The following is a 12,893-nucleotide window of genomic DNA, read 5'->3' as shown; positions in this document are numbered from 1 at the left end:
CCCGTAATCCTATTACATGCCACAACACCGCACCGCCCCATCCGCTGGTGCCCAGTGCCCGTCCGCACAGGCGGGCGCTTTAATAACGCCAGACACAAGTGGCTGCTGCTACCACCGTCACACTCCCTGGTCACAGCATGCATGCCAGGGGACAGGGCTGAGCAGCAGCGTCCCCAGGCCAGAGAGGCTAATGCTGCGTTCATCTGCAGAGATTAATGCAATAAAGCAAAACTGAAGAATTACACCTTGACTAATTGGCTTTACTTTTATTTTTATTTGGTTGCTTGTCTTATCACAGGGATCACATCAGTGTTCTTGCACAATATCTTTAAATTTGATTCCACTATCCTCTACTGAATATTCATAAAATTATTGATTTAGCATCAGCCAGAATTTTGGTCAGCCCCGTTTTGGATGATGTTTTAAATGTACAAGACATATTTATTTTTTGTATTTTTTTATTATACATACTCAGACACGGCAAAGAAATTCTACTGCATTATTCCTAATCCCAACAGATGCTCACACATATACACGGCCATATACCAGGGCTATTAGGAGTGTGTAGAACAGAGAGAAACAGAGAAAGGGCTTTATTATTATTGTAGATACTTTCAAATGGCCCCATGTAGTGCAGCAAAATAAAAGATGAAATATAGGCTGTAGGACATGAACTAGTGTTGCAATAAACACATTTTTTATAATCTACCAGTTATTGGAATAAAAAAAAACTAGTTGGCTTTATTAAATTAGCTTTTTATCGGTACCTGTACAATAATGTTTTAATACATCTTTTAAATTGACTTTCCTGCTGATACGCTGGATGCCATCTTTTGTGGGTCTTTAAACTCACATGTGTCTCACTCTCATTCACATCACACATCTTGGTCTCGCTTAGCAGGTTAGCTGCTTCTTATGAAATGACTTGCCCAATAGCCAAGTTATGTAAGCTCATACCATGATCTCACAATGTGTTTGTGATGTGATTCCTCATTTGGCAGTAGTTTAACTATAATGCAGAAAATTAACAAAAAGCAATAATAAAAAAAAAGCAATAATAAAAAAACAAAACAAGGCACACTTGTGCAGTGCTACATGCCAAGTGTGTTCATTTACTGGTGTGACGTTTAAATAAATGGATAAAATAAAAAAAGAAACATGGTCTTTAAAGATGCTTGTGCATATATAGATGGACTGAAATCATCCAGAATAAGGGAATAAGCATTCTGTGAGGGCTGTCAATCATCGTACAGCTTCCACTGGAATCTCTGTTTATTAAACAGTCATTAAAGATCGTGTTTTAGGTGACAAAAAATGACATACTGACCATGAAGTGTAGTTTTACAGATACAGATAAATAGCAAGCTGTTTTATCTGTTGTAAATCCTGACCTGGGACTAGTGAACAAGGCCCGCTCTTAATAAAATGGAAAACGGGGCCCACAGGGCTATGGTCATGTTCAATCAATTTTAAATTGGGAATTGAGAACAGATTATTAAGTGAATATTTTACATCTTGTACTGGATGGCAGTGGCCTAGTGACCAATGAACCAGATGACCACAAAGTCACAGGTTCAAACCTCCTCACTGCCAGACCTGCTTAACGCTAAGTGCCACCATAGGGAATGTCCCTGTCACTACTGATTGTAAGTCGCTCTTGCTAAGCGTGTCTTAGAAATGCCAGAAATGTAACATTTAATTTGCACCTTTTCATTCATTTTCCAATTAATAGAATAGCACACTACTTCACAACTCTGGCACGTTGGTTGAAATGAAGTGATGGAAGATGGAAATAATTTGTTTTTAGTGTGTAATGCACCAATGTCATTGTTCCTCATGGTCCCACTGAAGGGAAAGGAGCACAATTGGTGGCAGATGAGTCTCTGCTCTTGATTGTGTTTCTTTTTTCTCATGTTCAGTCGGCGGTCAGCAGCAGATTGGCACTGCTGGCACCTCTCAGCGCCCTGTGCCCGTCTGCCCGGCGGGTAGGATCAGCGGTGCCCTGCATCCGCTGGCCTGCCAGCCGCTCAGGGCGCCTGTGGCATGCGGGCAGTGCCACCTCTTACACCCCCAGCCGTGGTGGCATAGGCTGGCACAGATGTGTCCCATTGCCATGTAGAGGTGACTTGGGTCACAGTACAGTTTGGCTGCTGACCTGTATTGCTTGAGCTGTTCATAGTGCACACAGCAGGCCGGGCTGAAGCTGCTGTTTTTACTCTGCTTAACTTTCCTGATCATGGACCTCATTCCACCAATTATAAATTGTACTTGTTTGGTCTAATTTAGTTAGATTTCTAGTGGCATTTCAGGGAGCAGATAGACCATGGGGTAGAGGACAACTCTACCTGAAAAGATATTCAGTCATTGGTAGTGGCTTTAGTGCTAAAATTCATTTTTCAGTCTGAAAAGGCTGCCCAATCCAGTTTAAACAGGGTGGTTTTTGCTTAGTTGCAAATATTGTTGTTTGTGCTGATTTCTTGACTTTGTCACAGTCACAGTACACCATCTTGATCATTTGTGTTGGATCCATAACCTGTATGACAAATACAGGTTATGGTGTGTGTGTGTGTGTGTTTTGTTTATGTAACTTGTACAAGCCATCATCAGACACAGAGCATGGTCATTGTCCTCGTCATCATCATCTTTAGTAATGTGTTAATGTGAGGTTGTTGTGGATGGTACTGAGGGGTGGAGCACTAGCAGAAATGAATAAAGTTGGCGTGCAACTGTGAATGACAAGAGCATGAGGGTCCTGGCTCCTCTTGTCTGGGTTCGCCATCTCCTCCCACTCCCACTGGAGCGAACAGCAGCCCCCCCCACATCTGTCAAGGACGAGCAGGCTGTTGAAGAAGCACAACATCTGCCAACGCCATTCAGCAATTTACATAAAAGCTCACCCACTGAATCTGGGAGCAAGTCATTAATTCATTCATTTGTGAACTGTTTGTAAATGATCCAAAATATAATTATTTTTTTTTTTTACTTTTTTTCTGTCTTAATTCATCTGTTTAGGTAGAATCCATACTAACCTTCAGCATTAATCATCCAGATGAGTTTGAGCACCCATCTCTGAGCCATTAACATCTAATAGCTGATAATTAAATGAGTATTTATAGTCTAGATATTCTTAATAAGGTATCACTCTCCTGTTTCCATTTAACACCCAATGTGGATGTGAGCATTACTGGGTGGATTATTCTGCCGTATAAAATTTGATTATGAGCACTGCACTCAATTCAGATGGAGGAGCGGGAAGCTGCTGGCAGCGTTTTGGTGAGATCAGTGTCTGGACTGGGTCGAGAGGGTGCAGACATCTGCCCAGACTCACCCCCCCAGGCTATGTGTCCTGTGCTGATGATCGTTGCCTTTTTACTACTTCTTCCCCCAGGCCTGCAAACAGACACGTGTTCGTCTGAACCTCTCCCTACCGGGGTCTTTGGCGCTTCCGGCGGGCGGGTGGCTTTCAAAAGACTGCCTTTGATTATTCGCCTTCAGTCCCCATCACACTCACAACTCCAGTGATCACAGCTCTGCCTTACAACACGGGACGACATGAAACGGCCGCGCCTTTGTCCCAACAACCGCCACCCAGCCTCCTCGTGCTTTTTATTTGGACCCCACCCCCCTTTCAACCGCCCTCCTTCCCCCGCCTCCCCCATCTGCCCCTGGGCTGGTGGCGTAGCGACAGGAGCCTGTGGGCTCCAGCATTGGATCATCAGCCAGCTGTGCGTTGGGCAGCCCGAGATCCACAGTAATCCCTGCCACTCTGTTCCCAACCTTCTGAGGGCTTTGAGCCCAGGCTTTATTCTGTTTGTTTGTTTGTTTGTTTGTTTGGTGGTATTGGTGTTTTTTTGTTTTTTTTTTCCCCGTTTGGGCCTTTTGGTGTCCCGCCTTTTCTTCTCCCTCCCTTCTCCCACCCGGAACATTCGGCGGCCCCCACAGGGTGTCTAAGAATCAAGCTGCATACTTTTGCTGTGTAGTTTGCCAGACAGCGCTTTGCATACTCTTTTGTCTGTCTGTCTGTCTGTCGTCTTTTTAATGGGGGGGGGGGGGGGGGGGGGGGGGGGGGGGGGGGGGGGGGGGCGAGGTGCTCCAGAACTGGCCCTCTCCCCACCCCGACACCAGTTTTATCCACACAAAGCTCAGCCTGTCAGCGTTCGGCGGGTTCAGAGTCTGCGGTATGATCCGGTGACTGGTGCGTGCACCCAGCTCCGTACCCGGTTGGTGCTGGTCCAGCAGGCCGCTACTGTTGCGGTTCCAGCCACCAGGTTGAGTCCATGAGAGAGGGGATGGTGACGGTCTGTGCCGTAATGCAGGGCTGAACAGTCAGCTTGGAGACTCCTGCCAGGGGGATGAAGGACTCGGTCCCGCTCCTCACTGCCAGACCTGCTTACGCTTACAAGACAGTTGTAGTTGCTGTAAGATTCGCTTTTCATGGGCCATGTCATGCTATTTGCAGAAGCGTGAAAGGCTTGTCAGTGTTCTCAAGTTCTGCTCTCGTTTCACTAGAACATCTGGTGAATTTGCACATTTGTTTTGAGGGATGAAGAGTAAAGTGGAAGATTATGATCCACAGCACCTTTTCTCAATCACTGGGCCAGTTATTATAATTTTAAACAAATAGCTGATGTTTAGCAAGGTAAAATTATAACTTAATTATCGCAATTAGATTTAAGACATAATTAACACTACATTTATATGTTCTAAATTTAACAACACAATTTAAAGGCTCTATTAGATTATGAATTTAGAATAGAATAGCTGAAAGATAACCTCAGATCTTATGTGGCAGAGGTCACAGATGACCTGACTTAATATCTTTTTAATCTGGATGTCCATCATTTAATGGTGATTCAACTTCTGTGGAAAATGCAAGTAATGGCCTTCAAATTACCAAAGCAGATGTACAGTCTGAAAGTTTTGTTGTTTGAAGTTGTCAAGGACATGTTAAACAGTGAATGGCATGAATGATGCCATTCACATCATGTTAATCACTTATGGGACAATTCTAATGGGATTCTGACTGAAAATAATTACATCTGAATATACAATTTGAATGAATGAAAAACATATTTCTCTTATATTAATGTATTTATTTTATTATACACATATTTGAAAGAGTGAACTATTTTTTTGTCAGCCTTCAGAATTTTTTTCATTGGCCCGTTCACCTCAGGTATGTTTTATTTGTATTTTTTGTGTTAGGACCCAGTTAGGTCTAGCCTGAGGTCTAGTTTCACCTTCAGGAAAGTTTAGTCCGTGAGCCGGAGACGCGGTAAAAAACCCACAGACGTACGACTCGGCCGACCACAGAGCCAGTGTTAAAGAGCTGATCGCTCCGATGCCGAATTCCATTAAACGTAGCACGCTCCCCTGCACTCCCATCCTCACACACCCTCACACTTGGAGAGAGGGAGAGAGAGGTGGGAATGGAGGGATGGAGGGGAGGAGAAGCCTCCCTGAAAGGGTGGGAAACTGAAAATGAATAAAAATGGCACAGCAGATGCAGCAGCACGCCAGAGGGAGATTTATGTGGTGCGGTGAGAAGAAATAAAAGAGAGAGAGAACCGAACAACAAAACTGCTGCAAACCAAAACTCAGCGTGAGCTGCATCTAGTGCGAACCGGGGGGAAAGGGGGCTTCTCAGGGTGAAAAACCGCAGAAACTGATAAAGCAGAAAGAGCCCCTCGCTCCCAAGCTGTAATGAAACGGAGGCCAATGGCAGCCGCAGGAACCTGTGTCAGCGCAGGCGCGGGCACCGGCAGGTAGGAGGGCAGGCGGCGGGAGCTGGGCGGCAGCCACATTGTCAGGAGCAGATGGCGCTGAGGCTGGTGGGGAGGGGCTGCTTAGCAGAACTAATCAGACAGTAACGGATAGGGCAGCTGGGAGGGCTGCCGGCCAGGCGGGAGTGTGCCGGGGAACCGCCGAGTGTCATGATGTTGACAGTGGTGTGCCCATTGGCCTGGGATGAGACCTTGCCGTGTCTTCGCGCCTCGTGGTCGGGGCCCCGAGACTCGGCCTCCTAGCAACCACACCACCCCCATCCAGGAACCGAACCTTTGTCTCCCCAGAATTCCGAGTGTGGCTCTTTTTCTGAAGTGACCCCCCCAGGTCCATGTGTGGTAATGCAGGATTTTTAAAATCATTTTAATAAAAATGAAACTGAAAGTTAACATATGGAAGAAAAGTTTGCCATTTTTGCTTCTTATTTATCTGAGAAATATGGTAATTTTGGTAAAGTTTGCATGATGAGCTGCAGCAGCACTCCGCCCGGGTATGAGACGTAAAACGTCAGAACGTGTTTGATAAGTTCCCGCTGCCGAGGGCATGTTTTCCGGGACGTAGAAGCGCAGGGTGCAGCGCGTGCTGCCCAAGTGAATCGTCTAGTCGGTGGCGTGGACTGCAGGCTCCCGTGTACTCCCTGTGCCCTTGGTAAATGCCAGAAAACGAATGAAACAAATATGCACAGTAATTACCTCGAGTTTGGATAAGCTGTTGAATAATGAAGCGAACGACTGGCAGGCGTACAGAGATCTCACACTGTTGAGAGGGATCGCCTCTGGCCGTGCAGCTGGTCTTACAGGCCAGTAGAAGCCACGGCGACTTGGAAGACGCGGGTGTCGTTGGAAAGTAAAAAAGAGGAAGGTCACGTGATCTGGAACAACAGAACATGTGAATGTGGCTGGTAAAGACATGCAACATATTGAGAATGCCAGTTGCTTGTAAAGTTTCAGAGCAAACATTTGGATTTAATTCCACTTCAGTCAGTTTGATTTATTTCAACAAATTATTAGGTCTGTTTTGACAACACATGAAACTCTGTAACCGTGGAAACCTGACTTGTTCATGTTTATCGGTTTACCTTAATTTTATGCCCAGATGGTTGTGTAGTTACTGTATTATTCCCATCTAGTTGTGGTGCTCCACAGGTCTGCTGGAAATTCCGTCGTTCCTCCAGGTCACCAAATCTCAACATGTACCACATCTCGGTCAGACCAGTCCGCCAGCCGCATCCTCAGCACTCTGGCTGTCAGTGTTAAAGCAGAGCAGAAATCCTCTCAGCATGGAATTATTGGCATAATTGCTGCTGGTGGGAATCACACTTTTCGGCTGATTCTAAAATAGTTTTTTGCCATTTGTTCTTCCGAAAGATGAGCATGAATAGATTCCATTCTTTTTTTTTTTTTTCTGGGTTTGCATCCTCTTTCTTAAAGGTTTATCTTAGCAAATTTACGGGTCACCTCTAGCCAGGTTCTTCTGAGCAGAAACACACACACACACAGATTTGAGTGTGTGCCGAGTGATGTTTAGGGCAGAGTGTCCCGTCTCCCACTGTTCCCAGTGCAGAACACTGTGAGTCCCCAGGCAAAGAAGGAGGCAAATCTGTCCGGTGCAACTGTTCTCACCCCGGCCCGCCCTGCCCAGAGAGATGCTGCCCTACTTACTGTCTCCTCTCCTCTGTTTCTTCTTTCTGTTCTTTGTGCTGTGTGCTTTGGTTGCCACAGGTACACCCGGCTGCCAGGGGAAGGAGTGCAGATCTTTTTGATAGACAAGCCAAACGTCCAGGACTTGCCTTCATTGCAGGGTCCATCACACTCCTTTGATGGGAATCGTAGGGGTACAGACACTTTATATTGTGTATGTGTGTGTGTGTGTGTTGTGCAGTCTGTCCGTATAGCTTCAAGACACATGACAGCGGGTTGCTGTGTTGTTTCGCGTTTCTCCACTTCCTGTGTTGGTACATCAGTGGTTTTGTGGGGAACCATGCAGAAGCACCGGCCGGCTGCTGCCCAGAGGCCAGTACCTTCATCCTGCTGGACTCTGCCTCACACTCGGCCCCTCAAAACTCTCCCCTGTCCGCCGCTCGTCTCGGGCAGCAGATGGCAGGAGGGCCACATCACAAAGGGAGCTTGGTGGCACACGATCCAGTGATGAGAGGGAGAGAGAAAGCGAGCGAGCCGCCACTCGCCCCCCACGACCCTCCAGCTTGCCGTCCTGTCAGGTTAAAAGCAGCGATTGTTTCCCCGCTCAGCGGCCAACCCCTTTGGTGGACCTTTTTTTTTTTTGTTTTTTATTTCCGTCCCGTCTGTGCAGCGGTGCGTTTGTGCTGGAGAAAGTTCAGGACTGTTTTCTGGGGAGTGTGGCTCTGGTTCAAGGCAGCACCAGTCAGTGCACTTCTGGGACGCTCTGGTCTTTCTACTCTCTCTTTACCCCATGTGTTGATATTTCTGTAAAATACCTACCTGTCCTCCTAGCGGATGAATTCAAAGTATGCAGCAGGACTGTGACCTTCACAATACATAACACACTTTCTATATTATTATACAGAGATCCCCATACCTGTCATGCTACAGTGCAGCATCTGTTTTATAAATCTCCAACCAATAATAAGATTATCAACAGACCAGTTATGAAAACTTCTCAAATTTATTATTTTTTAAAATTTCTTCAGACTTATTGTGAGGAATAAAATACATCAGAAAAATGGCCTGTACGGTATATAGATAAACAGTTCTGGGTATCAGTATAAATATTTATTTTGCAACTAGATGCAAATATGTCATCTGTTTTGGGGTGTATCTGGAGCCCGGAAGTGGCATGAAGTAAAAATGTGATCCTGCGATGCTGCAGCGGGTTTTATTTCCATCCTGGCTTCGCTGAATGGAGCACCCGGCCCCGGCAGTTAATTATCATTGTGGATATTTTTGAACACTCTTGTCATTCGGAGTGCCGTGACCTCACTCCGACTCCAGACATTAAAGGAAATCTTCCGGTTTGTTCGTCCTTTATAGATCTCGGATTTGGAACAGTCAAAGTTCTTCAGAGCAAAGTTTTATTTAATTTTTTTTTATTAAGTTTACTGGACAAATGTTTTCCTGCTGAAGAATGTGCGCTCCTTGACTGGAGGGGTTGCGTGGAACGGGGGTTGGGAGCGGAGCGGAGCGGAGAGGAGGGTTGAGGGGTTGTCTGTAAATTGGTGGCGGCGGCGATTCGTTTCGCCGCTGACCTTGAGGGGGGCTGCGCGCGTCTTGAAGAAGAAAGCAGAAGCTGGCGGTAAACAAAGTTCACTTCTGACAGATGGATTGAATGACAGAGAGGTTGCGGGTGCCAGAATAGCCCTGGCAGCGGAGGAAACGCTCGGCGCGGTCCAACAGGAGAGGAGGTGTGAACAGGTGCGGAGCCGCTGAAGGAAGGGGGACCAGATGGAGCGAGCCAGAGCCAGTTTAGTTAAAGGAAAAAGGGTGGGAGGGAGCAGGGATGGAGAGAGCGATGGGGGAGGAGGAGAGGACGAAGGGAGAGAAAAAAAAAAGGAAAGCGGCCGCGAGTTTGAGACGAGAGCGGCCGGGACGCGGGGTAAATAACGTGTGCGGAGTGGGAAGGCCAGAGACTCGGAGAGAGGGGGGAAACAGGGGATGGTCGGCACACACCGAATAAATGCTGTAAAACAGCTGAGGTTTGATGATTGCCTGCCTGAGTGTGTGTGTGTGTGTGTGTGTGTGTGTCTGGGCCGAGGCCCACACAGTGTGTCACCAGAGCACAGGCAACAACTTGGGCTCCCATCATTTTCTTCGCCTGGAAAGGAAAATTAATTCAGTGGACAAGAACGGCGTCAGGAGTGTTTTGCGAGACACATTCAGAAACATATTGCAGTTAGAAACCTTGCACTCATTTACAGTCATACGTTTTGAATATGAATGAATGTCATTCCCCACTCCCTGGGAGGAAAAAAAGAGCGCACTGCTAATTTAGCAGTCATTATCCTCTTACACATCCTTCAGTTTGGCATCTCTGCATCCACCCTGATACCTAGAGTGTTAATGGAGGCGCTCTTCATAATTTCATAATTAAAGAACATCGCTGATGTTCTGTGTATCTCATTAGACAAATTTGAAGCAGAAATATCTGATACATCTTGCATTTGAGAATAAAACAAATTGACTAAAAGTTTTTCCATGTGAGCAGAACGGTCTGAAATCTTTTTTTTTTTTTTTTTTTGGAGAATGTACTCTACGAAGTTGACTGTACACTGCATTATCATGCAAATGGTAGCACGTCTCGTCATGTGTTAGCTGAGCGCTAGTGAAGCCAACCGGCTGACTCCAATTTGCACACATTTTGGGAAAGCGCAGCATTTGGTCATTCCTGGCGGTGGATCACGGCACACCGCAGGGTGCTGCAAACTCCGAGCTTGAGTGGTCTGTGCCATTCCAACTCAAATGGGCAACAGCTTGAATAGTACCCACTTAGGCAGCCCCCGGCCCGCCGCTCGCCGCTTCAGCTACCAGCCACGAGCCCCGGTTTTAGGAGGTGCATTACGGCCCTGCCCCTCCCAGCAGCCGGCGCAGGCCTGACTTCGCCTCCTGAATCGGCAGACATTAGGCCTCCCCCGCGTCATTACGGCTGCAGTGAGCAAACAATGTGCTGACCCCCCTGAACTCGGAGTCCGTAAGCTCTGCTCAGGCTGCGACACGTGCCCTCCGAATCCGAGGCGCCAACCCCGCGCTCCCACAGGCGGCCTGAGCGCTGCGGGCGGCGTAAATGCCACGCTGGACGTCAGTCGCGGTTACAGACCTCCTCTGACCAGACCTGAGGCACTGCAGGAAAAAGTCCTTTTCATCTACATCTACATAAATAGTAATAGTTCCTGCTCTATGCCTGCAATATTGTACATTCTTATTACCCAGTTTTAATATATGGTTGTGAAATGTTCATTCTAAAATGAATTCGTTAAAAGAAAAACAATGTAAACAGCAGATCTATAACTAGAAGAGGTTACATTTTTCAGTTCTGTGCAGGCACCCACATAGTTAAAAAAAACTCTCAAATGTTGATTCAATATTAATTTACCTAAACAGTTTATTGAAGAGTTTCCTTGTTTTTTTTTTTACAAAAAGAGACAAGGTGTTCACATCACAGGTGTTATCCTGCTGCTGTTCTCCGAACTCCAGTGCCACGTTGTTTCCCATCTGCATGGCTAGGTCATTAATAGCTGGCCATTAATATATTTTCAAATGAAATTTGAAACTATTTTTACATTTAATTTTTTTAATATATGTATAATATATTCCTACAATAGCTACAATTGTACAATATATATAAATAATAATACTATTGTACAATTGTAGTTATTTTTGAAAACTTACAAACCTTTTAACAGCTGCCTAAGTCTGTTGTTATCATTTGGCTTAATTTATGATGTGATTAACTAATAACTTATCAAATGCTATACTAACAAAAATAACCCTTTTTGAATCAGTTTGCATCATTAATTATTTAAGATCTTTGATTAGAGCAGCCCACAGTTTACAAGCTGACGCAACCGTTGGACTGAGATGATTGAGACTGGTGTCTGTCATTGATTTATTACCTTTCATATCCAGACTTTGGAGACGTTTAAAAATGAACAGATCAAGTATCCATTTCCTCAACCATTTGAACCCTTTACCGTTCTAGCGCCCAGTTACGCTTGAGTTACAGCGGATACAGGCAGGGAGCAGGCACGCCTTTACGTCCGTGGTCAGTCCTTCCCCGTGTACTAAACCCAACTTCTCCTCGTCCTCCGCCTCCAGTCCCCCCACGTAGCCTCCAAACTCGTCTTTCACTCCGTAAACTTTTTGGCTGTCTGTCTCATGCTAATTGGTCGACAAACACCACCCGTGCACGGCTCCGGGCCCCCTGGAAACAAACAGTAACAAATGGCTGGCTGCGAGGGCTTCGCGAGCTCCTGCTGGGCGCTGGTGTGGATGGTGTTTTAGGCCGCTGTTCAAGCACAGCAGGGGACGGCCGCGCTCTCCTGGGCTCCGTGGCGCACCGAAACACCCTCCTTTCACACTCCAGACGACAGCAGGCCTGGAGAGATGGTCACTCTCTCTCTCTCCTCCTCCATCCCCCGTTCCAACCGCAATGTGTGAGAAAAGTTTTGTGCTTTTTCATTAATTAACACACTTTGACTTTTTGTTCGTTGAGAGGGAAGGGAAGAAATGTCTGCCTTGTGTTGCTTGGTTATTAGGTTTTACTGCTGTTGGATTGTGTCTGTGTGAAGACGAGCGTAGGGCCGGCGGGAGGTTCCTGATGGCTCTCGTCTCTCCTTCTGCAGGCAGGAGCGGGAGAAGTGGGAACGCTGCCGCCGCGAGGACGTGGCCGCGCTGACCTTCCAGGCGCAGCAGCGCGAGCTGCATCTCGCAGAGAAGCTCCAGCAAATGGAGTCTCAGCACGAGCAGAGAGGTGGGTGTCCGCGCCGCGCCCTGACCCTGCCAAATGCCCGGCTGTGCCTGGGCCGTGCCACACTGCGCCCAACAGCATCAGGAACACCTGTAACCTTTGGCTGGCCGAGGGGAGCAGATGCTCACCGCTCCGGAGATTCCGCGTTACATATTAGTTAGCGTTTAAAAATGCTGGATGATGGTGGGCGCTCTCTCTCTCTCTCTCTTTTTTTTTTTTTCTTTTTTTGTTGGGTGGGGGATATTTTTTAATGGAAAAAAAATTAGCGGGCAGTGCTGCCCACTGTCTGTTGATTTCAGAGTGCTGCTCTCACATCTGCTGCACCATCTGGATGCTGAGTTTATTTACCTGTGTTTCCAGAAACTTGAAGCATGCTGATTGCCAGAACAAAGCGGCGGGAAAACAAAGGGCTTCTTTTTGGCGAGGCTTGGCGGCACACATGTTGTCTAAAGAGAAATGGCATCAGAGACTCAGCAGGAAGCTCTCTGGGCTTATGGAATTAGGCCTTTAATACCACAGACCACTTGCTTCTCTAAGCATATAATGGCCACTCTCACAAGCTAATTAGTTTTTTCCCCTCCCTCTCTCACTCTGCTCTGCTCTCTCTGTAAACCAATCGCTTTTTTACTACTTTTTCCTTTTTTCTTTTTATTTCTATAAAGACAGAATAG

General features: G+C 46.6%; 1 protein-coding gene and 1 long non-coding RNA gene across 6 annotated transcripts in view; one reads left to right on the top strand and one right to left on the bottom strand.

Annotated features, from left to right (window-relative positions):
• sdccag8 (SHH signaling and ciliogenesis regulator sdccag8) overlaps positions 1–12,893 on the top strand; it is a 37,012-nt gene that overhangs the window by 6,956 nt on the left and 17,163 nt on the right. For 4 of the 5 annotated variants that reach the window (XR_003750627.1, XM_028990178.1, XM_028990179.1 and 1 more), the window contains exon 14: positions 12,098–12,225. The exons of the other annotated variant lie outside the window; for it this stretch is intronic. Coding sequence is in view for 3 of the 4 variants with exons in the window: in XM_028990178.1 (XP_028846011.1) it covers positions 12,098–12,225 (128 nt within the window). In the remaining variant the exon portion in view is untranslated. The remainder of the gene's footprint in view (positions 1–12,097; positions 12,226–12,893) is intronic. 5 annotated transcript variants of the gene reach the window in all.
• On the bottom strand, positions 6,336–7,634 carry LOC114796201 (uncharacterized). The gene is made up of 4 exons (XR_003750628.1): positions 7,446–7,634; positions 6,863–7,027; positions 6,529–6,655; positions 6,336–6,428 (listed from the first exon to the last, which is right to left on the bottom strand). It is a non-coding gene; the product is annotated as an uncharacterized LOC114796201 (long non-coding RNA).

The sequence above is a fragment of the Denticeps clupeoides genome, chromosome 8 (assembly GCF_900700375.1).
Source record: "Denticeps clupeoides chromosome 8, fDenClu1.1, whole genome shotgun sequence".
NCBI classification, from domain to species: Eukaryota; Metazoa; Chordata; class Actinopteri; order Clupeiformes; family Denticipitidae; genus Denticeps; species Denticeps clupeoides.
This window is presented reverse-complemented; position numbering and strand designations above follow the sequence as displayed.